Source organism: Gymnogyps californianus, chromosome 4 (genome assembly GCF_018139145.2).
Source record: "Gymnogyps californianus isolate 813 chromosome 4, ASM1813914v2, whole genome shotgun sequence".
Classification (NCBI taxonomy): Eukaryota; Metazoa; Chordata; class Aves; order Accipitriformes; family Cathartidae; genus Gymnogyps; species Gymnogyps californianus.
In genome coordinates this window covers 30,056,395-30,079,755 of record NC_059474.1, presented here as the reverse complement: position 1 = coordinate 30,079,755, position 23,361 = coordinate 30,056,395, and the positions used below count along the sequence as shown (strand labels likewise).

Sequence of the window (23,361 nt, the reverse complement as noted above, 5' to 3'; positions counted from 1 at the left end):
ATATAAACAGGGCGCAGTTGGCCAGGAGGGGCGGATCGCCGCTCTGGCATCAGTCAGCAAGTGGTGAGCAATTGCATTGTGCATCACTGCAGTTTTTTTCCTTTTTTTTCCCCCCTTTTTTTTGTTATATTCCTTTTCATTACTATTGTTATTATACTTCATTATCATTGTTAGTATTACATTTTACTTTAGTTATTAAACTGTTCTTATCTCAACCCACGAGTTCTACCTTCTTTCCCGATTCTCCTCCCCTCCGACTGGGAGCGGGGCGGGGGGGGGCGGGAGTGAGGGAGTGGCTGTGTGGTGCTTGGCTGCTGGCTGGGGTTAAACCACAACACTCAAACAAAAATGCTGATATTAAAATAAACATTTACAAGGGGAACAAACTGTTTAAAGTGCCAAAATAAAATCTCTTCGGGTCTCTAATTTTTACACTTAAAATGTAATAAATGCCCACAGTAAGAGATAACTGGATACGTTTTTTCACTGTGTTCACAAGAGTTACTAGTCTATCAGTCTGGCATGAAAGCCCATTTAAACTGATACCAAATAGGCCACCTCAAGCAAGTATTTCAAGCCTACAAATAGTCAGTGGCACACTTTCAAAATACTTGAAGTTCCAAACTACAATTTTTTATGATATTCATTTCTAAGTAACAATGAATTTAACAAGGACTATTACTGCCTTGCTAAAGCACACACCCATGCTTTCATAAGTAAATGTCAATAAAGTCCTGGGGATTGCTGGAGTATTGGTATTTTATGACTGTTCTGTGCAACTTTTGCATTGTAGTTAGAAAATTCAGTTTACCGCAAGGACATATTTAAAAGGATGCTGTGTGAGACTGGCACATCCTAAGATTATTGCTATTTTCTAAAATTGTAAATAAGCACCAATTAATGAAATTTTTGCAAGTAACAGCTAACCTTAACATTCTGCAACGTTCATCATTTAGGTCATATTAAACATCCTATCAAGATAAACCGCATCATTTGGTATCTGTGGATAACATTCTAGATGCAGTAATTCTATCTCTATCTGCAGGATTACAGCATGGGTTCCTCAGTGCTCTGCAAATTTTGCCAAATGAGTATGATCCTGTATTGCATGCACTTTTTTTTTTTTAAATCAGAAGGGTTGAATTAGTTTCTAAAGTTATAAATAAGCCTTCTATAATTCTAAAAACCACGCTGAACACAAACTCCATTTGGAGTGTCAATTGCCATTCACGTTATTGCGAGACGAGGTATTCTTGAAGAGAAAAGGCACCAGTGAAGTTGCTGGATCCGGATGTACTGAATCACAGGAACATGTTCAGTTAACGCCCTATTGAAGAAAAAGATACATTTCAGTACAACTATTTTTTTTATAAATCTCTAAAGTGGCTTGTCTTCAAGATGGGCACACATTCACACTGTTTGGAATCCCTCACTTCAATGTCGCCACTTAGCTATCTCTCTGGATTTTGAAAGGCATGGAGCCAGGAGGCATGCAGCTAACTGTCTCTTGTGTAGGGAAAAGAACAAGTTTTACTTATTAGAGAACTGGCCACAATAAAGGCAATCAGCAGAGAGAACTCATGACAGTGGTCTGAGTAGAGTAAAAACAAGCTCTCCAAGTCAGAAATTTCAGCCTTCTTCCACACACAGAAAAGAAAGGGGCTACTCATTTTAAAAATAAAACTTGGACAAGTATTTTAGAGTCAAAGACCTTCAGCATGTTATTTTGTCTCTCTGCTCAGTTGTTCAAGGGCTTAATGTGAAAACCATGAGTCGCTATAAACTAATACGCCCACTTACTTGGGCTTCCGCTCCTCAGGGGTGAAGGACTGCGGCTTCGAGACAACTGCAAGACAAACAGAAGAGTGAACTCAGGTGTGCTAAAGAACTGCACCCAAGAATGTCACCTTGGGACCCATCGACGTTCAGAAAATTTGCATGTGTTTATCAGTGCAGCTCCACTGCTACAAAGTCAAACTCAACAACTTCCTAGTTTTTCTTTCACACCCTGCACACAAAAAAAGTGAGTCTTACCCAAAGCCTCTCACATTTTCAATATTCACATTTTAAGTTGAGGGCACCTATGTCAATTCAATAAATGGGCTAACAATTAGAAAAAAATACATGAGTTTTACAGAAATAATTAAAAATATTGTGTAACTATACCATATGCAGAACTCTGCTAAGGTTTCACATATCTTATTAGTACCACCTCAGTTCTTCCCCTCCTGCCTACCCTACACTGATTTTCTGCTCCTTTGAGGCATTAGAGGGTAAATTTAGATTACTAATTCCAGGAGGCAGCGACCATGTGCTGTATATGTACTGCAAGATCACTAAAACACTTCCAGATGACACTTAGTTATTCAGAAAGGTACTGAAGCAAGGGAGAGTAGGGGGAAAGCATCCTGAGATCCACAGTTGATACTTCAGAGAATTTAACTATGATCTACTTCTCATACAGTATCTCCACTGATAATTATACCAGGCAATAACTATCTGTCAGTTCAGCTTCACCTCATTCCAGACCCAAAGGCATTTATCCCCAATGTTAAAATGTACATGTGGCACATCAGCATTTTTAAAAGGTTGCCTACATTCCAAGTTTAAAATACTTGGTACTGTTCATACTACCAGCATTCAGCTGGGGCTTACATGATGAGACAGAAGAGGACTGGTGCTACGGCTGCGGCTTCTGCTTCTACTTCTGTGAGACCACTACGAGAGAAGAGTTTGACAAACCTCTTTTGAGAGAGGGCATTTAATAAAGACAGACTCAGCAAGCAGACTTGTCATGCTGGAGACAAGGCTTGAGAACACAGAGTAAACACAGTAAACTTTCTCCTTAGAACAGGCTCTGCCAACAATCATGCATCTGCACAATGAATACATTAAGGCAAATGGAACTATTCATCCTAAAAACAGGATGAGGCACTAAAACCTAACTGATATTGGATATATACAACTCCAGCCATATAGGGAACAATCGAGAATTTATCTTTTTAAATTTTAGAACAGTGTTTAAATCCAATGACTTCCCTTAACATGTTCCTTAACGAAAGTACGTACCAGAGCTCCTCTTTTTGTGACTGCCTCTCCCTTCATAATTACAACATCATTTTCCATCAGAGCAGGCCATACATGATAGGCCACCAAGGCAGCTGTGAAATCAGAGTCAGAACTACGATGGTACCTGTTGAAATACAGAGTACAAGAAATGTCTGCATATAAGTGCCAAAAGATAAATACTATGCTTCAAGTCACCAATGCTGATAAAAAGCAGAATACCAGCTACAGCTCATAAACAGCTTTCTTGACAGTATTTCCATATCACAAAAATAAGCATTCTTTAAGTGAACTTGCAAAAAAAAATGCATTTGTAGGACAGACTTAGCAGAATATACTGCCTGCTTATACTGAGAGACACTCCAATAAAGCCATCTTGCACTTCAGAAGGCCACTAGACCATATTCTTGCATAAGCCCCACACAAGCCAGGGTCCTTGGGTCCACTGACAGATTACATCTCCTGAGCAGCATTTTGGCAGGCATTGTCATCCCATCTTCCTGAAATATCTTGCTAAAACAAGACCACTATAAAGGATATTACAGAAATAGTCTATCTCAACTATAAAGTTACATCCTAGTATCTTACGAGACATAGGACGCAATTTTATTAGCAAGATCCTCAGATATTGATAATGAAACAGTGACTTTTTAGCTAAGAAAAATTATTTTGAAGGCCTGTATTAACATAACAGATATATATTACCTCCCTAAGTCTGCAATATTGGCTGAATAATACATGTCTGGTTTTGTAGGTTCAAACTCAAAACAAATACCAAATAACTGAAATAAAAAATAGCAATGCATCCAGACTTTAGTAATGTATATACAATAGCAATTTGTATAAAACAATGTTGTAAACAGAGGCATGAAGCTCTGCATGGAGGAAGGTATAGGGTATGATGAGGTTTGGCCAGCCCTTTTATAGAATGGCATCACACATAACTAACAAAGCTATTTTAATTTCTACAAATTTTGCTCCATCTCTGTGTACCACATATACGCTATACATGTAAACATATATATGCCACATATTTATATACACACATCTATTGATAGATATGTCTCCTGCAGCAGCATGTATAAACACATTACACCTGTTTTTTGAAGGCCACACACATCAAGTAGGTGGAGAAAGCATTCCAAGACTATACCATAGCATTGCTGCCCTCTTAATTCAGCAAACTCCCCCCAGTTTATATACTGGACATGACGTCATATGGCATGGAATATGCCTTTGGCCAGTTTGGGTCAGCTGTCCTGGCTGTGTCCCCTCCCAGCTTCTTGTGCCCCTCCAGCCTTCTTGCTGGCTGGGCATGAGAAGCTGAAAAATCCTTGACTTAGTATAAACACTACTTAGCAACAACTAAAAACATCAGTGTGTTATCAACATTATTCTCCTACTAAATCAAAAAACATAACACTATACCAGCTACTAGGAAGAAAACTAACTCTATCCCAGCTGAAACCAGGACAGAGTATCAAATAGCTAACTGCCTAGAATTTGGACAGGATCATTAAGTAGTCATGTATGACTTTGCACTCTCCTGTTGAAGGGCTACTTTTATCTTCTCTATTTCTCTCCTTGGCTTCTCAAGCTCTTCCCCATCTGGGTTCCATTCTCTTTTAAATTATTATTAGAAACCTCCTTACTGGTGTGGCTTTTCTTGCTTTTGAGAGCAATTTTTTTGGAGCTATCAATCCCATTAGTTTTCTTGAAGGCATGGAAGTACCCTACAGTTCTCTGCCAGCTAACAAAGCAGCCAGCCCTGACCCTATGAAAAAAAGAAAAACTATGTTATGGTGTGCATTTTTCAAACAAAATTCCCATTTTTAAGAGGCATTTTTCTTTTTGCTCAGCTCTAAACCAGAAGAGATGGGAGTGTATTAAGATCCCTATGTTGTACAGCAGCCACAGCCTGGAGGTCACAGCACACGTGTTGATGATCCTGGTGTCAGACACCAACTGCCAGATCTCCGTAAACATGACTTTTACAAAATGAGCCAGAAAGGAGGAACAAAGATGCACGCATTTGACAAACACTGGAGGCAGACAGAGACTAAACAAGGAAAGGAAAGCTGATGATAGTTTTCCTCTTAAAGGATAAATTAAATATGCTCTAGAGGCTGAAGTTTATCCAGAAAATTTCTCTGCTGTTCACTAAAAAAAAGCTGTTAACACTGGTCTACATCATCATCATAAACCTTAAAGACATACCAAATTCACTACAGATCAGGAATATTTGCCCCAAATTAATGTTTAGCATCAATCTTAAACCCTTATATTAATTAGGAAAGAACTAGACTATACTACCTGATGGGTTTTTTTAATAGTAAGAATCTGACTGAAAATAAAGAGTTCTTACTTGGTCTCACTGAAAAGTTCTCCATCAGTACCAAAGGCAATATCAAGAGGAGGAATGAGTGTCTGCATTGAAAAAGCCACACGGCACAACTCTCGAATCAAAGTGCTGATCACAATGAAATCAATTTCAGGTGGAAATGAAATCTTTGGGCTGATGTTCATGGAGCGAATTACTTCCTGAAAATAAACACAATTGAGTAATTTGAGCTCACTAACACTTTTATTCATGGGCAAGTATGGAAATCCCTCCTAAATATGCCTCTCAGCTTTCTACATTTAAAAATCAGCATAAGAAGCTCCCAGCAATGTTGTCTTAGGCTATTCCAGAAAATATTAGCTTCAGAAAGAATGTGCTGTTATTTTAGAAATAAAGTATGAGCTACATCATTTACATCAATCTCAGGAGGGAGATGCAGTATTTCAGTAGAGCACAGAATTTAAGAAAAATATGAAATTTAGCTTACATTTATTTAAGACAGTTACACCGTATCTTGCCAAAAATATTATTCTGCCCGACAGAGACATTCTAGTCACAGGCAAATAAAAGAGGTGATTACTGGGCCATATCACAATATTATTTTGAAAAATAAACTGCTACAAGACATAAAATCCATGCAATAAACTTTTTTCCTTCTGCAGGTTACAGTGCATTTCTAGTTTACACACTCCGAATTTATTAGCTACTGAAATAGATCAACACATCACTTCCCCACTGCCCTTGGCTTACATTGACACTGGCTTGAACGTCGTACAGATCCTCATGGCGAACTACATAATCCAGGACAGTGTCTTCAAGTGACTCAGGCCCCGAGTGGCCTAGAGACAGAGTCTCTCTTACACGTATTTTGAACTGCCTGTAGGCCATCTTTGCTGCATGAAAAGACTCCTGCAAACATAAAGAACATCTAGTTAAATCCAGGAGACTAAGATTAATTTTTTATCAATTATCTGAGAGGATGAACTTAACCCAGTATCATCATTGTAAGGAGGAATATAAAACACTGCTGTAAAAGTGAAAGTCAAAAACAGTACTCATCTGGGAGGACTTCTCTGATTAAATCAAGTGTGATTTATTTGCAGAAGACAGGATTGAAAAGCTTCCCACCTAACCTTCTATTTCTCTATAGGATTCCATCACACATCCATGATCAACGGAATCACATTCAAAGATATCAAGAGCAGAATTTAGTAATAGCATTTTATGTGCCACAGCCTAACATGTCAGACAGGAGCACCTCTTGTCTGTTGGGAAGAAAGACTGAATTGGAGAGTGTAACCTGAATGACAGTTGTGGGAAAAAAACTTCAGTAAGTTAAATGTGCTTGGGATCACACACATTAAGAGACACACTGCCTCTGACACAGGTATGTACTACATCAATTTTATAGAAAAGAAGATTAAGTACAGAAAAATGAAAACAAATTTCTTCAGACTGAGCTCATAGTAAACATGCAGTATCTAGGTAATCTCAAGGGACCCAATAAAACTAGAAAAGCACATAGCTACAGGCAAGAGGGAAGCATGATATGGGAAGATTTTTAGCTTTCTAAAATGTAGTATTCCCAAAAGAATTCATCTAAATGGGGCGGTGTGGTTTAGTGTAGGAATCATCTATCTTTCGGGTCATTCACCCTTCTTATGCACCCCTTTTAGCACCTGTACTGTAGACCACTGACCCTGTTCTAATGTTGGGACAGGACAGTCAGAAAAAGGACACTAAATTGACAGTTCAATGTAAAAGCGTGAGGGAAAGAAAGGAAAATCAAAAGGGTAAAAACAAGAGAAGTTTTCTCCTCCGTACTTCACAGAAATGCTAATTTACACACAATTTAGTCCAGCCATAATATTTTATAAAACACTTCTGTCCTGTATAAGAAGAAATATTATTTTTTTCTTACCACAGCTGCAATGTATATTATCCTCTGCACCATCTCCATGTCACTGACATATGTCCTCAAAAGGGTCTCTGCATCCAAGCGTTCTTGAGCATAAATGTCACCAAAGCGAGCTACCAGGCAGGCACGACGTGAAGCATTTGTACGCCTGGCTCGGCCAGGTGAGCAGCTCCTCAGGGGAAGTGGACTAGGTGACTTGTTCTCACTGTGCCTTGGGAAAGGAGAGCGGCTCCGTGCAAACCTGTGACAGACATGTAAAGAAGCATGAGGTTGCTTCACCATCCTCAGATGCTTTTGCCTAGTGCACAGAGTTTCATGTTAATTTAATTATTACCAGAGTAAGCTGAGATTTTGAGCCATCATAACTAAAGTAGTAAAGCTGCAGCTGTTTAATCTAATATGAAGGCATTTGTGTCAATACATTTTATGGGCTAGAGCCTGAACAATAAAATTAGAGCAACTCCTAAAGTGTGTACAGCCAAGCACTTTGTTCCGGGGAAACACACTTCTAGCTAGTAATACTTTGGAGATTTGTTCCTCTTTCAGTACCACTGAAGAGCTGTAAAGTCAAACAAGTGAGAATATAACAAGTTCTGCCCTGTAATGGTACAGTATTCAAAGAGGATTTATAAACAAAAAACCTAACCATCTCTCTTTATCCCGTACAGTTTCTCTCAATGTATTTTGTAAAGCTGCTTTCTTTGTTGTTTTGCCAGAAACTTAACATAGCTGCCTGAAATTAAAGCATTTGGGCACCAGGAGAAATCAGTTGAAGAGCTTATGTTCCTTCATAATAAAGTACAAAAGCTTAGCTTTTGTTTATACTTCAATTTCAAATGAGGAGGGAATTCATGCTACCGAACGTGAACATTTTCTCTGCTTCAGTGTGTTGTGGTTTAACCCCAGCCAGCAACTAAGCACCACGCAGCCGCTTGCTCACTCCTCCCCCCTCCCAGTGGGATGAGGGAGAGAATTGAAAAAAGGTAAAACTTGTGGGTTGAAATAAGAACAGTTTAATAACTAAAGTAAAATAAAATATAATACTAAAAATAATAACAAAAAATACAATAATAATAGTTGTAATGAAGAGGAATATAAGAAGAAAAAAAAATAAATAAAACCCAAGGGGAAAAAAAAAAAAAAAAAAAAAAACCACAGTGATGCACAATGCAATTGCTCACCACCCGCTGACCAATGCCTGAGCAGCGATCCACCCCTCCCGGCCAACTCCCCCTGTTTATATACTGAGCATGATGTTCCATGGTATGGAATATCCCTTTAGCTAGTTCAGGTCAGCTGTCCTGGCTATGCTCCCTCCCAGCTTCTTGTACACCTGCTTGCTGGCAGAGCATGGGAAGCTGAAAAGTCCTTAACTTAGGATAAGCACTACTTAGCAACAACTAAAACATCAGCCTGTTAACAACATTATTCTCCCACTAAATCCAAAACACACACAGCACTGTACCAGCTACTAAGAAGAAAATTAACTCTATCCCATCCAAAACCAGGACACAGTGACTTCTCTGAATAATGCCTCTACCTGCTCTGGAGAACAGACTTTTGGGCATCCAGGATGGAAATCTCATCCCGCAGTATTTGAATCTGCTGCTCATAGTCATTCAGACGATCTAACTTCCTCAGGGCGTCCTTCTCTCGGGCACAGGAAGTCTTCAGACTTAACCGCACAGAGTAAAGTCAGTCACAACATGTCCTTCTACTAACACAAACCATCTATCAATCCTCATCATCAAACAAAAAGAACAGAAAGAGGAGAAATATTGAGCAAGCTCCTTATGCTGAAATACAGGGAAATCAAGAGTTTAAAAAAGCATACTCTTAATTACACTTTAAAAAGTAAAAGTGTACTGTGGCAGGAGACTGGATACACTACACTTTACAGGAGAGATCACTCGTTAACATTTGGTGTTCTTACACTAGCTCAGATGATGAGGTCTAAGAAAGAAACCGGTTTCTTTCTCATATTTAACATGTTAACTAAACCAGCTCAGTTTTCTTTCCTACAGTTTAAGACTCCAGGTATTTTCTTATATCAGGTCCTCAGGTTCTTTTCTTTGCTGGAGTATATTAGTCAGTCAAAGGATATCACAAATGATGTTATTCAAGTAATATCAAAAGCTAATGATTCCTCTCCTGCTCTCCCCAAGCAATGTTTCTTAAACATTGGCAGACAAACAGTTAAGCAAGTTTATCTTCTGTCCTTTACTCAATGTTACAAAGTACCCCAACATCTCTGCTTTCCCTCCTAACACAGGTATTACTCTTGTTTTCCTCTTTCCAAAAGAAAAAAAAATGGATGCTTTTATTCTTTTTGGAGGCATTCAGCCTGTCCTTCCTTTTCTTTACTGAAGGACTCTGGTGAGATTTTTGAGGATCTGAACCAATGAAAGCTGTAACACCTATCAACTGACAAGCTTCCTGTTCCGACTTTTTAAGGAGCAGGCTGACTGCGAGGACCACAGGTAATAAGGCCAGCACATCTGCTAAGAGGAAAGACTGTCCTTCTAACCTGGGTAGGAAAAGCTGCAGATACTATTACGATCCCATGGACATCCTTAGTCAGCTCCTCCAGCAAGGACTTCTAGCAGAGTAGTAGTAAAAGAGAGCTAAAGAATTCTAACATAAAGAACAACTGGGAAAGGAAAGTAGATTTGGGAAGAAGAGTCCTAGAGATAGAGATGGGGGAAAATCATTATGTACCAAAAAAAAAAAAAAAAAAAAAAAAAAAAAAAAAGGTGAAACACCCCCCCCCATATAACATACAACACACTAGTCAGGCTTTCCTTAAACTGCCATGACAGACAATGCAGTGTTAATAACTATCCAACAGAAAGGATAAATAAAAAGTAATTATTTCACTTCTGTATTATTTTCTGTTATTTACTCCTATTCACATGGGGATTTTTCAGGAAGTTTTAAAACAATTTTTGATAGTCTTTATCTCACTGCTGTAAGATCCACAAAGCTTCCATCTTTTCATCATGACAGCAGACAATGATTACAAATACAAACAGATGCTTAATTATAGGTCTGCCTTTACGAGGAAAGGGGGAAAAAACCCATAGAAACAGGAGAGCACATGACAGGCTGAAATCAGCAGAAATACCTGCATCTTTCATTGTTCATCACAAGTCATATGGTAAGTCAAACATAAGAAAAGCCACCACTGAAAATGAATGTTTCTTTGCAAGAAAAACTAAATACCAAAAAGGAAAAAAAACAACTTTGACAGACACATTTATGAATTACTGATGCTGACTTTTGTAAGTCTTAACACTAATCATTTCCATGCTAATTAAATCTATGCAGTATTCAGAGTTTCCCCTGTTTTATTGTTCATTCACTCTACTGCTAAATATTAATCTGAAATGAAGAGAGTATTATCATCTTTCTGTTAAGGCTAAAGAGATGTAGATGCTACAAAAAAAAATGGGAACAAACAAAGCAAAATATAGTTCTTAGAAAAATCAGAACAGTTTTTATAACCCACTTTTATTTTAAGGCTATAACTAGTGTTTTAAACTCCACCATCTAACCATTTAAAAATAAAATGGTTATCTCCAGCCAGTTTCTCAGGAGAAAAATACAACAGCCTTAAGAATTTGTGTCAAGTATCTGCTTAATGCTGTTTGGATAAAGAAGTCCACTGCTACCCTCCAGTTTCAAACAATTCATTAATGATAAAGTCCCTCACAGTTCCCCCAGTCCTTGGGCTAAGCCCGACTCATTCTGTCAGACTGCCTTGAATTTCAAGGCAAGAACAACTCCACCTATGTAATTTTTGGCCAGATGCCTGTTTAACATATTTTTAAGAGCCCCCTGCAACAGCAACACTACAAGGTCTTGAGGTAACTAATTCAAGCTACCATACTGGCTGCTATTAATTATAACCACGTTTATCAAATTTTCTTCCTGCCAATCTATATAACAGGTCCTCCATACAGCAGATGAAGAAGGAAGGTCCTCTTGACCTCGTTTACTTCCAAGTGAGTTGTCTGGCTTTGTTAAGTTTGATTAGACCTTGGCATGAGTCCAAGCACCCTTGTAGTAAGCTTCCATTTATAATAGTACTAATAAGATTTTGTTCAGTCTGCATATAACAACAGTTTTTAATACACTTTATTTTTTGCCTTCCCCTGAAGAACTTTCAATTACTTTTAAATGTTGACCATCATTAATTTTAAAAAATTGTATTTTCCTTCATAATTCTGCATCAAATAGCTAAATCCTGTTATAATTAATATCTCGATATAACAAAAGCTTATACTGGCTATAGAATTTAATTATATTGAGTCTAGACCACATTTGCTCTAACAGCCCAGGAGACTAAGATGTCTTGCAAAACATGCTTTCAGTATGCAAGACAGACAGACTGTAGACAAGAGGAATGAGATCATCAGCTATTCCAAAAGTCTCAAAAAACAAGTTTACAGACAAAGATGCAAAGGACACTCCTGGCAAACTGTTCCTTGTGTAAAAAAAAAAAAAAAAATCCTGCCCTAAGTGTCACATATCAGTCCTGACCTCACTTTCTCTACTTTTAGAAGGATTCTGGTTTTGACAAGCAGATGATGACTAGGCAAATCTGATTTCACCCAACTAAAAGGATTCAGATTTTGAAAAAATGATTCACAGAACATGAAAAATAGCACCTTTGCTTCAATCAAAAGTTGAACACCCAGGCAGAAGATGTAAATGTAGAGCACCAACTAAACTGAGAGCGAACATGAACCAGAAGTTATGTGCAGATTATGGAACTCCTGAATTCATGGGAAGACAGGAATGTTTTATTCTTCTGTCAGTAGTACAAATGACAACATGAATTTCTGTCCAGTCTGCGTTAAGACTTACACATGGGAATTGTGAGATGCTTTATTCTCTACTAATATTTTTAACTGGGAACACAGCAGTCAGGTTATATCTAAGAATAAAGGAGTTATACGGCCTACTTTTCACCCAACAAATCAAAAGAGCCCAGTTTATGCGAATATGAGTTTATACCCCAGGTAGACATCCAAAAAAATTAAAATCCAAAATGATCAACACTTGCTAGGAAAGTCCATGGATGAAATCTGACAACATTATTCTAGAAGCAGTTATAAACATCCAGAGATTAACAAGTGATGTTCAACTTGATATTGGAAGTAGAAACTCTAATGGCCTGAGGTTTTTTTGTTTGCTTATCTTTATCAGGAGTAGCTCATCCTCTCAGCTGCCCTAAAAGGAAAGATAAACTCATAGACAGTTATATCCTTTCCTACAGTGTAAGCAAGAAGGTAAAGTTTCCTCCATTTTTAAGAGCAGCAATGTTATTTAACTGAAAGGCTGCAAGCATTTATTTAACAAGTATGACTATATTTCTGTTGTTGAAGTATCAGTTATCACAAGAATTCACATGCTGTTGGAATTAATTTCAACTACCTTTGTATTCTTTTCTGATAATATAACCCACAAAAAAACCAACAAAAACCAAACAATGACATGGGCTACATTTCATAATAGTGAAGAATTATTACTGCTTCCAGAATTGCCTGTAGGTCAAGCCACAAAAGGAAATTAGTTTTAAGGAATTCTGTGTCAAAACGGAAAGGTAGGTCCCCCAGCTGCACCCTTACTGATCCAGATTAACTTCCCAGATGCAACCAACGCACTTCGAAACTCAAAAAACATTTTTAAACCAGAGACATCGACGTTACCAACAGCCATTACTTCTGTGCAGACAGGCAAAAGGATTTGGCAAAAATGGTCTAAAAGAAAAAGCCATATAAAGAACTTTATCTTAAGATAGACAGACTGAAGTGTCTTTTATTTAACACACACGCTACTTCCAAGAGCATCATAGCAAATTGCAAACAATGGTTTCCAGCTATATTCAGAATATGGTTCTCTCCCATTTAGCTTCATCTACAAGATTCAAATGCTATCAAGCTGCTAGTTTCAAAGTAATCCCTCTTCTGTCCTAAAGAAAAAAGGATAGAAGTTCAGCTATAAGGGTTCTTCTCACATGGATCTACTTATGCTAATTCTCTCTATATAACACCAAGGAACAAAGCTACAGGATGTTAAGGGGCTAGACCTGTTTTTTGCTATAGCATAGGACAGCGTAGAATAAAGAGAACCTGCTCAGGTAAGTTACAGACTGTGTCTCTGCATGCTGACTTTCTGCAACAAATACCCCAAGATTCAATTTTTCTTACGCTGCTTTTAGCTGAACAATTTCATCTTCTGCTGCCAAAAGAGTAGTGGCTGATTTGGTCTTTGTGTCTTCAAGAGCCAACTGGGTTTTTGCCAGACTGCAAGAAAATAATAACCTTCACTGTAAAGGCAGAGATTCTACCAGAGAATTTAATATGACAAACTGACTGTTTAAGCAGACCAAGTCCATACCAGCTTAACATATGAAAACAATCACAGTGGGCTTTGTGCAGACTATCAGCACACAAATAGCTTATAAAAAGTCATATCCGACTACGTGTCATGGTTTAACCTCAGCCAGTAACTAAGCACCACGCAGCCGCTCGCTCACTCCCCCACCCAATGGGATGGGGGAGAGAATGGGGGGGGGAACAACTCGCGGGTTGAGATAAAGACAGTTTAATAGGACAGAAAGGAAGAAAGTAATAATAATAATATGACAATGATAATACTAAAAGAATTAGAATATACAAAACAAGTGATGCACAATGCAATTGCTCACCACTCATTGACTGATGCTCAGTTAGTTCCTGAGCCGCGATCCGCCCCTCCCAGCCAGCTCCCCCCAGTTTATATACTGGGCATGATGTCATATGGTATGGAATATGCCTTTGGCCGGTTTGGGTCAGCTGTCCTGGCTGTGTCCCCTCCCAACTTCTTGTGCCCCTCCAGCCTTCTTGCTGGCTGGCCATGAGAGGCTGAAAAATCCTTGACTTAGTATAAACACTACTTAGCAACAACTGAAAACATCAGTGTGTTATCAACATTCTTTTCCTACTAAATCCAAAACACAGCACTATACCAGCTACTAGGAAGAAAATTAACTCTGTCCCAGCTGAAACCAGGACACTATGCAATAACAGAATTATTTTGCTACGACCCATTATTTTTCATTAAGACTCAGTTCCAGTTTCTCCATCGATTTCAACAGTTTACAGCATTCCGAATGACTTCACTGTCCATAGATGGGGTATTTTGGGACATGAATTCTTTCTCCTGCACCTGTCCCCTACCTGCCAATAACTACACAATCATGACTCTGTACTGCATCACCTTGAAAGGATCAGTTCTGAAACTTTCACGCATGACTTCATCTCTGCTTGAATTACCTCTTCCCAACCCTCCACCTTCCAGACTTCTACCTTTGCAAATCACAGCCAACATCTCTCTGACCTGACTGCACAGAGAAACGCAACCCGCAGAACTGTACAAAAGCTTTACCACTGATTTCCCACTGCCCGCAGGAGCTAGCCCAAAATGACATTTTCTTGTACTGCAGACTGCCACACATTCACTCCAATTCGTATTAGTGAATAACTTCCCTTGTACTTCTCACCTTGACCATCTAACACTTTTCTCCAGCTCAACAAATAATCTCTTTCTATCCACACAGGAGCACAGGATGAAATGCCTCACCCCTAAACCAACCTTTATATATATCTTGTCGTGGTTTAAGCCCAGCCGGCAACAAAGCACCACGCAGCCGCTCGCTCACTCCTCCCCCCGGCAGGATGAGGAGGAGAAAATACAAAAAAAGGCTCGTCGGTCGAGACAAGGACAGGGAGGGATCACTCACCAATTATGGTCACAGGCAAAACAGACTCCACTTGGGGGCAAAAACCCAATCATTTAATTTGTTACCAATCAAATCAGAGTAGCATGATGAGAAATAGAACCATATCTTAAAAACACACCTTCCCCCCACCTCTCCCTTCTTCCCAGGCTCAGCTTTGCTCCTGATACCTCTACCTCCGCCCCCCCCAGCAGCGCAGGGGGATGGGAATGGGGGTTGCGGTCAGTTCATCACACGCTGTTTCTGCCGCTCCTTCCTCCTCAGGGGGAGGACTCCTCACACTCTTCCCCTGCTCCAGCGTTGGGTCCCTCTCACAGGGGTCAGCCCTCCATGAGCTTCTCCAACGCAAGTCCTTTCCACGGGCTGCAGTCCTCCATGAACTGCTCCAGCGTGGGCTTTCCCACGGAGTCACGGCCTTCTCTGGGCCCAGCCACCTGCTAGGGCCTGGGGTCCTCTGTGGGCTGCAGGGGAATCTCTGCTCCGGCGCACCTCCTCCCTCTCCTTCACTGACCTCAGTGTCTGCATGGTTGTTCTCTCACATCCCACTCCTCTCCTCACTGTAGCTCCTCTTCTTCCTCTTCCATCTTCTTCCTCTCTTTTTTTTTTTTTTAAACCATAGCTCTTCTTCTTCCTCCACCCTTTTACTCTCAACCTCAGTAGTCTTTTCCCCTTCTTAAATATGTTATCACAGATGCGCTACCACCACTGCTGATGGGCTCGGCCTTGGCCAGCGGCGGGTCCGAGTTGGAGCCGGGGAAGCTTCTAGCAGCTTCTCACAGGAGCCACCCCTGTAGCCCCTCCCACGCTACACAAACCCAACACAACCTGAACCACAGAATGGCTGAGGTTGGAAGGGACCTCAGGAGGTCAGCTGGTCCAACCCCTCTGCTCAAGCAGAGCCACTTTGAGCCGGTTGCCCAGGTCCATGTCCACATGGCTTTTGAATATCTCCAAGGATGGAGACTTCACAGCCTCCCTGGGCAACCTGTGCCAGTGCTTGGTCACCCTCATAGTAAAAAAGGGTTTCCTGATGTTCAGAGGGAACCTCCTGTGTTTCAGTTTGTGCCCACTGCCTCTGGTCCTGTCACTGGGCACCACTGACAATAGCCTGGCTCTGTCTTCTTTACACCCTCCCTTCAGGTATATACGTTAACAAGATCCACCAATTTCCCACAACCCTTCTCTATAGTTAGAAATATCAACAGAAAACAACTCCTTTGCTTATTAAACCTTCCATGCTGGAATTATTTTTGCAAGATTACCTAATTCTGGCAAACCAGTTGAAATGCCAAGAACAAAAAAAACTCTCTCTTCTTCCAAACGTTGTGGGGTCCTTCTCTGTCCCACCTTATCACTTTGATACTTAATGTATACTGCAAGATCACAAGATTTTTTTTGTCATCTTACCTTCTTTTCAGGGGGATGCACTGATCTTAACTCAGAGTTGACTGAGAGACTTTTTTGATAGTGAAAAATTAGAATCCCTGCATTTATCCAAGATGAGACATAACAGAAACTAATATGCATTGGTGAATATGGGAAGAGCAACTGATGTCATCTCCCTTGCCTTCTGGAAGGCCTTTGACATGGTCCCACACAACATCCTTGTCTCTAAATTGGAGAGATATGGATTTGATGGATGGACTAATTGATGGATAAGGAACTGGCTGAATGGCTGTGCCCAAAGAGTTGCAGTCAGCAGCTCAATGTCCAAACGGAGATCAGTGACAAGCGGTGTCCCTCAGGAGTCTGTACGGGGACTGGTACTGTTCAATATCTTTATTAAGGACATTGACAGCAGGATTGAGTGCACCCTCAGCAAGTTTGTGGATGACACCAAGCTGAGTGGTGCAGCTGATATACTCTTGAGGGAACAGATGCCATCCAGAGGGACCTTGACAGGCTTCAGGACTGGGCCCATGTGAATCTCATGAAGTTCAACAAGGCCAAGTGCCAAGTGATGCACATGGGTCAGGGCAATCACCAGTATCAGTACAGACTGGGGGGAAAAAATGGATTAAGAGCAGCCCTGTGGAGAAGGACTTGGAGATAGTGGTAGATTTAAAACTAGAAATGAGCTGGCAATGTGCATTCACAGCCCAAAAAGCCAACCATATCCTGGGCTGCATAAAAAGAAGCATGGCCAGCAGGTCAAGGGAGGTGATTCTCCCCCTCTACTCCCCTTTTGTGAGACCCCACCTGGAGTATTGCATCCAGCTCTGGGGTCCCCAGTACAAGAAAGTCATAGGCCTGTTAGAGCAGGTCCAGAGGATGGCTGCAAAAATGACCAGAGGGTTGGAGCACCTCTCCTATGAAGAAAGACTGAGAGAGTTGGGATTGTTTAGCTTGGAGAGGAGAAGGCTCCAGGGAGACCTTATTGCAGCCTTTCAATACTTAAAGGGGGCTTATAAGAAAGATGGAGAGAGATTTTACTTTTTACCCCTGTCCTAGTGATAGGACAAGGGGTAATGTTTTTAAACTAAGAGAGGAGATTTAGATTGGATATAAGGAAGAAATCCTTTACAATAAGGGTGGTGAGACACTGGAACAGGTTGCCCTGAGAAGTTGTGGGTGCCCCATCCCTGGAAGTGTTCAAGGTCAGGTTGGATGGGGCTTTGAGCAACCTAATCTAGTGGAAGATGTCCCTGCCAACAGCAGAGGGGCCGGACTAGATGATCTTTGATGGTCCATTCCAACCCAAACCATTCTGTGATTCTACAATTCTACAAAAGCAGGCGATATCTGCAAGATTAGGATACAAGATGAAATATTCTATTGAACCTCTTTCCTCTAATCTAGCTAATACAGTTCGCAGTTCTGAGAACTTGATATTCTTGGAATCACTTAGTAAGAGCATTAAATTATATCACTTATTGTACTGACCCAGGGACTGTGAACATTCGTTGTTCTCATGCTAATAGGATGCATGAGAAAGTGTCTGTCACTTGGAGCTACCTCTGAAATGGCCCTGGAACTGGCACTAACTGCACAAATTTGTTTCTGAAGCAATTAAGTCATTTTGAGACTACAGTGCTCCACAAAACGTGTTTTATGCAACTGGACAAAAACTGTTCAGTCCTAGTCACTTATTTGAAAATCTGTCTCTTTCTTCCTCCATCTTACCACAGTGGGTTTTGATCTTCTTAGATATTCACATACCAATTACATACCATAACTAATTATGACATGCTGTAGGTACTTCAATAAGTGTTGCACTATAGCTACTCAATTGATTCTTGTTAAGGTTTGCTCAGCATGCAACAATTCATTGACGATAATTCCACTGGGATGGTAATGCACTATACAAAACCCTTTTATCTAGAATACTGACATGTTTTCCAACTCCTCTGCCAGAAGCAAAACCTACCAAGTCAATTTATGAACGCAGGTATGACTGTATCATTTGTACCCCACTTTGGACACACACAGACAATCCAGAGCCCAGATGTATTTTGAAGCTCTGATTTTAAGCCAGAAATGAAACATTTTACAAATCTCCATCAGTATTTAGATGTCAAGAGAAAAATATGGCTTGTTGAAAACCAAAAAACAAACAAAAAGAATCACAGTTAATTCCCCTACTCTTGTTGCACATGGTCGAGCTGTAGACGAGTTGAAGTCAGTTCTTCCTGCAGCTCTTGCAGTTGAAGAGTCTGATTGCTGGCCAGCTCTCTCAGCTGCCTCTCTTTCTCAATTGAATCCTACAATGAAACACAAAATCATGCTGCTTGAACGTTCAACCCTACAGAATCCTTCAGCAATGGAGTATAGCATTATTAGCAAATGTATTTCTAAACATTTCAGTAAAGACCATTTCTAAAGTAACTGAAAACAAAAGCAATTGCATACCTTCAAGACATAAGGTATACCATCCAGGCACACAAGACTCAGTTATATCAGGAAAAATATTGACTTCATTTACACCTCATGACAGAGAATATGGAAAGTCTGCATATGCAGATTTACTACCGGTATACACATCACCTGAACAAAGTGTTCTTGCAGATGTGTTGCATGGGTTTTTTCCAGTCAGTCATCTTCTGACTGACTATATCACCAACTCAAGTAAAGTTTTGGGGAATTCATGTACACAAAATAACAGAAAAAGTTATTGGAACAGAGGAGGCAACTATTTTCATTCCAGAAAGCACACTACTACACATGCAGCTCTGTCTTTAACAACCTATAGATTTGCCTGATACTACCGGAATTAAATAAGTAACTGCGCAGCAGGCTTTTCTTTAAATTTTGAATGTCACGTGCAATGACAAATCCATAACTGGTGTACTGTCATTTAATAACATCATTATTTTACATTTTGGGGTTTTTTGGCAGAACCGTACTCCTGCAATACACTGGAATCTGACTCCTTAAGAGATATCACTTTTCATTTGTCCTCATTTTAATTGTGAAAGATTTTGACAGAAGATGTGTAAAAGTGAGAAGTCAGAGAACATGGAGACATCACTGTCAAATCTCAATATCTTCAATATTTGCCCCTAGTCTGCATCAACCAACACTCTTATTTTCTTTCAAAGCACAAAGCCACAGCAGATCTGTCTTTTCTGCCAAACTGTTAGTACTACAACCCTTTCAGTAAATATCAAATACATAGTAACTCCAAACATCAAGTTAGGCGTGTGGTGGTATCATTATGGACATGAGCACTTTTTTCCCCCCCTTCTGGAGATATTATAATGCTCAGATACTAAACAAAGATTTTTTTCCTTCAAAAAAAATAAAAGGAGCTCACAGGTAAATGCATGGAGTTTATACACACCTTCAGCTTACACATGTATTTTCACAGTGTTACGTTTTTACTAACAGAGATCTGGCATAAATACTTCTATGATGTCTTTGCAAATGTAAATGTAGCATAATTCTTTACCTAGAAAAGGAAAGCAGTACAAGAACATTTCTTCTCTTACAAAGTTAATTCCTCCATATTGTCACTCGTTGTGTGGGCATAAGCCCTAGAAGGCCAAAAGTAACCTTAATGACCTCTTTGATTTCCTTTTCAAAGGAAACATAAGATGAGATGGAGAAATAGCATAGTTGTCTCCATGAGCAACTAATGACATATTTCACTAAGCAAAATCAGGGAGGGAGGCCAGAAAGTCATTAAAGCTCTCCTGCAGGTATGAATTCACACCATTTTATTCCCTTAAAATAAATTTCCTACATACCCGAGCGAGAGAGAGGTTGGTTTCAAAGAGCCTTCCTGAAGTAGCACAGGAAAAACAAGTCCCTAGCCATGGCAGGAGACGAGTTTTTATTGTTTCCACACCTGCATAATGCCCACCTAAGAAAATACACACATTAAGAAATTGTGAGAACACTTACAGAAAGAGCCAGAGCTTGAAAAGATGACACGTGTGAAATGTGTTAGTAATAAGACAAGGCGCTGATTTACCTTCTTGAGATGTTTCATTGAGGATTGTGAAGAGTTGCCCTTGAATCTCAGAGTTCAATTCTATTATTTCACAGCATCGGTTCAGATTCTGATCACAGGAATTAATCTGTAAATTAATGTGCATTAATACATCTGCCTGTGCTTTCTTACTTAAAATTATTCCTGTTATGATCATGACTTTCCCCCCCCCCCATAATTACATCTTCACAACCTTTTCTTACTGCATCGCTAGAATACTCATCTTTAAAAGGTTCACATTGTTAATGGGCAAACAAGACATCAGGACTTCTAATACCCAGTTAATTCACTACTTGAGAAAACTTACTCCTTTCCCCATTCATAAAGAAGATGTAACCACAAATATCTCTAAAAGAAGAATCATAGTAATCGTGGATCTGTGTTAAAACCTTTCAACACAGAGTTTTAAAAATAATAAGATAGGAGGTCGTTGGATGAAAAAACATATCAGTCCAAAATCTGATTTTCCATATCAGCTGAAATAATACATATAAGGCTATTATCTTGCTTCGTCAACAGCCACATGAGGCCTCCATGCAATTTCATCTGATTTTTAAGAGTTACCAACTGAAACAAATACCCTGAAGAATGGGCGAAATCCAGCATTACGCCTAGGAAACAACAGAACAGCAAAACTACACCACTTTCAGCAAATGCAATTCTGAGAAGGAGTTGATGGGGTTAATCTGTCCAGGATACTACTGCACCTGCCAGGAGAACACATATTTTGTACCTGCTTCCTTAATCTTTATCCGTAACCTGTGTATCATCTTCAACATAGATCACCCTCTAGGTCTTCAGGCTTTAATGGTTCCATATGGTTTTTACAAATTTCCAAAACAGCTAAAACTGCCACCCATGCCCCTGTCAGCTTGCATTTTGATTGCTGCAACATGCTTTCCTCTGGCCTCAAGGAGCACAGTCTCACCCCGCTAACCTCCACCAGAACACCACTGCAAACTGCATTTTTCCAGCTCATTACACCAACATAACACCCACGGTGCTTCCATCTGCCAGATCCTCCTTTGCTGCAATGGCAGCGTGAAACTGCTCATCTTCATTTCCCAAGACCTCAGAGACTATCCCCACCTCACTTATTATGGAGAGTTCAGCTCCCACTATTGCTCAGCCCCCAGTCCCTCCACCATCCATTTGCAATATTTTAAAATGCATGCCTCTGTTCTTCCTCCTCTGGTGTCTTGCACTCTGTGGTAGCTTTACCAGCTACCCTCAAACTCCTCCTTAAAACTGTCCTTTGCCATGAATCCTGCAGAGGGTTACACTGGCTATTAATATGCTGTAACTCCTACATACCACAAAGTTAAAAAAAGAGCTGACTTCCCTTGAAAAGGCTGCATCTCTGCTCAGCACCTTTTCTCACCAACCATAGCACATGGTAGACGGTTACAGGCTCATGACCAAGTCAACTATCAGTGTCCTGAAGCTAATGAAGCCTGGGGACACAGGAGTGAGAACTCTGTCAAGATTTTCTGCTGAGAAAATTCACAATTGTCAAATCTCAGGTCCCTTCATCTCATCTTTCCCTAATTTTATGCCTTCTCTACTGCTTCCACTGTTTTGCCTCCTCAATATCCTGTTACCTCTTACTCCTCCATGCATCCCATTACATCCATCTGCAGCCTTCTCCTCACCCATACCCAAAACTCTTTCCTCACACCTGCTTCCCCTCTTCCGAAGCCCTTCCACAGCGATGCTGTCTTGCAGCAGCCTCTCAGCTCTAACAGGTTTCCCACCCAGAACAGCTGGGAAGCTGGATAACCCTGTTCTCACTTTCAGCATCCTTTTTCCTCACATTTTCCTGACTGTTCCCAGGCCACAGGCGATGCCTTCTGAGCACACCCTCACCCGTGGTCCTTCCATCTGCTGGCCTTTTACCACAAAACTCTTTTCTGGTCCAGACTCAGTCATTACAGCTCGAATACCACTTCAACCTCCAGTCCTTGCTTTCAGTGAACCTTGTCACAGGCAGAACAGAAAACAGCTGAAGCTGCAAGCGCTACAGGCACTGGGTGTTAAAATTGCGATAACTGGGTGCATGGGTGGGTCAACCTCCCAAACTGGCCTTTTGAAGCCCAAGCGGCGGCCACTACCTGCTCCCCACGGCCGGCTGCAGGTTTCGGTTGCACCGGGCTAAGGGCACCCGCGCTCCCGGGAGGCGGTGGGGGCCGCCGCCGCTCCGCGTCCTGCCGTCAACGCGGAAACCGCCGCGCCGCCCGGGCACCACGGCAACGGCGCCGCTGCCGGCGGCCTCACGCCCCCTGAGGGCCCGCGGGGTGAGGCGGGCAGCCCTCCGCACAGCCCCCCCAGCAGACGCGGATCCTCCCCGCTGGCGGCCGCGGCCCACCTCGTAGTCCCGGTACCAGCTCTCCAGCTTCTCCTGCAGTACCCGGCCGCTCTCCGCGCCGACCAGCCTCCTCAAGCTGTCGGCCATGGCCGGCTGTCAGCTCGCTCCCGGGGTTGGGATGGGCGCCGCTGGTTCCCCCGTCCCTCCGGGAGCCCTCCGCGAGCGGCGCAGTGGCTAGAAGGTGGTACCGCCGGCCCAGGCCCGCTGCTCTGGGCGATGCCGCGTTCGCGCCGCCTTTATAGTCGCAATTGTAACGTGGGCCGGGCCCGGCGCGGCGGCGGGTGCCATGGCGACGCAGGCAGGGCGCGTCTCGGTTGTGGTAACGCGGCGGCCGCCCCGCGGCCCGACGGCCCGGCCCCGCGGGGTGCGCGGCGGGGGGGGGGGGGCGGGGGGTGTGAACACCCCCTCGGCCGCCAGGTGGCGCCGCCAGGTAACGCGTTTCCAAGCGGGCGGG

The 23,361-nt window shown here is 41.4% G+C and overlaps 1 protein-coding gene across 4 annotated transcripts; it reads right to left on the bottom strand.

Moving 5' to 3' along the window:
• Positions 1–382: 382 nt before the first annotated feature.
• On the bottom strand, positions 383–23,026 carry SPATA18 (spermatogenesis associated 18). Of its 4 annotated transcripts, XM_050896094.1 has the most exons (13): positions 22,908–23,026; positions 20,525–20,630; positions 20,298–20,413; positions 18,694–18,812; positions 13,541–13,636; positions 8,866–9,000; positions 7,329–7,566; positions 6,158–6,316; positions 5,432–5,607; positions 3,070–3,193; positions 2,656–2,718; positions 1,801–1,846; positions 383–1,327 (listed from the first exon to the last, which is right to left on the bottom strand). In XM_050896094.1, the coding sequence occupies exons 1-13, from the start codon at positions 22,992–22,994 to the stop codon at positions 1,320–1,322; spliced, it is 1,473 nt and encodes a 490-aa protein (XP_050752051.1). In that variant the 5' UTR covers positions 22,995–23,026; the 3' UTR covers positions 383–1,319. The 4 variants fall into 4 exon arrangements, with proteins under 4 accessions (XP_050752051.1, XP_050752054.1, XP_050752055.1 ...); XM_050896097.1 differs by lacking the exon at positions 8,866–9,000; XM_050896098.1 differs by lacking the exons at positions 8,866–9,000; positions 13,541–13,636.
• Between the last annotated feature and the right edge of the window lie 335 nt (positions 23,027–23,361).

Excerpts from the sequence above, each read along its gene's own strand:
- SPATA18 (XM_050896094.1), bottom strand. The coding sequence starts at position 22,994 with ATGGCCGACAGCTTGAGGAGGCTGGTCGGCGCGGAGAGCGGCCGGGTA. Across the intron at positions 9,001-13,540 it reads ATTGTTCAGCTAAAAGCAGC|TCTGAAGACTTCCTGTGCCC; the intron begins GTAAGAAAAATT and ends TGTGCGGTTAAG. Across the intron at positions 6,317-7,328 it reads TAATATACATTGCAGCTGTG|GAGTCTTTTCATGCAGCAAA; the intron begins GTAAGAAAAAAA and ends TTATGTTTGCAG.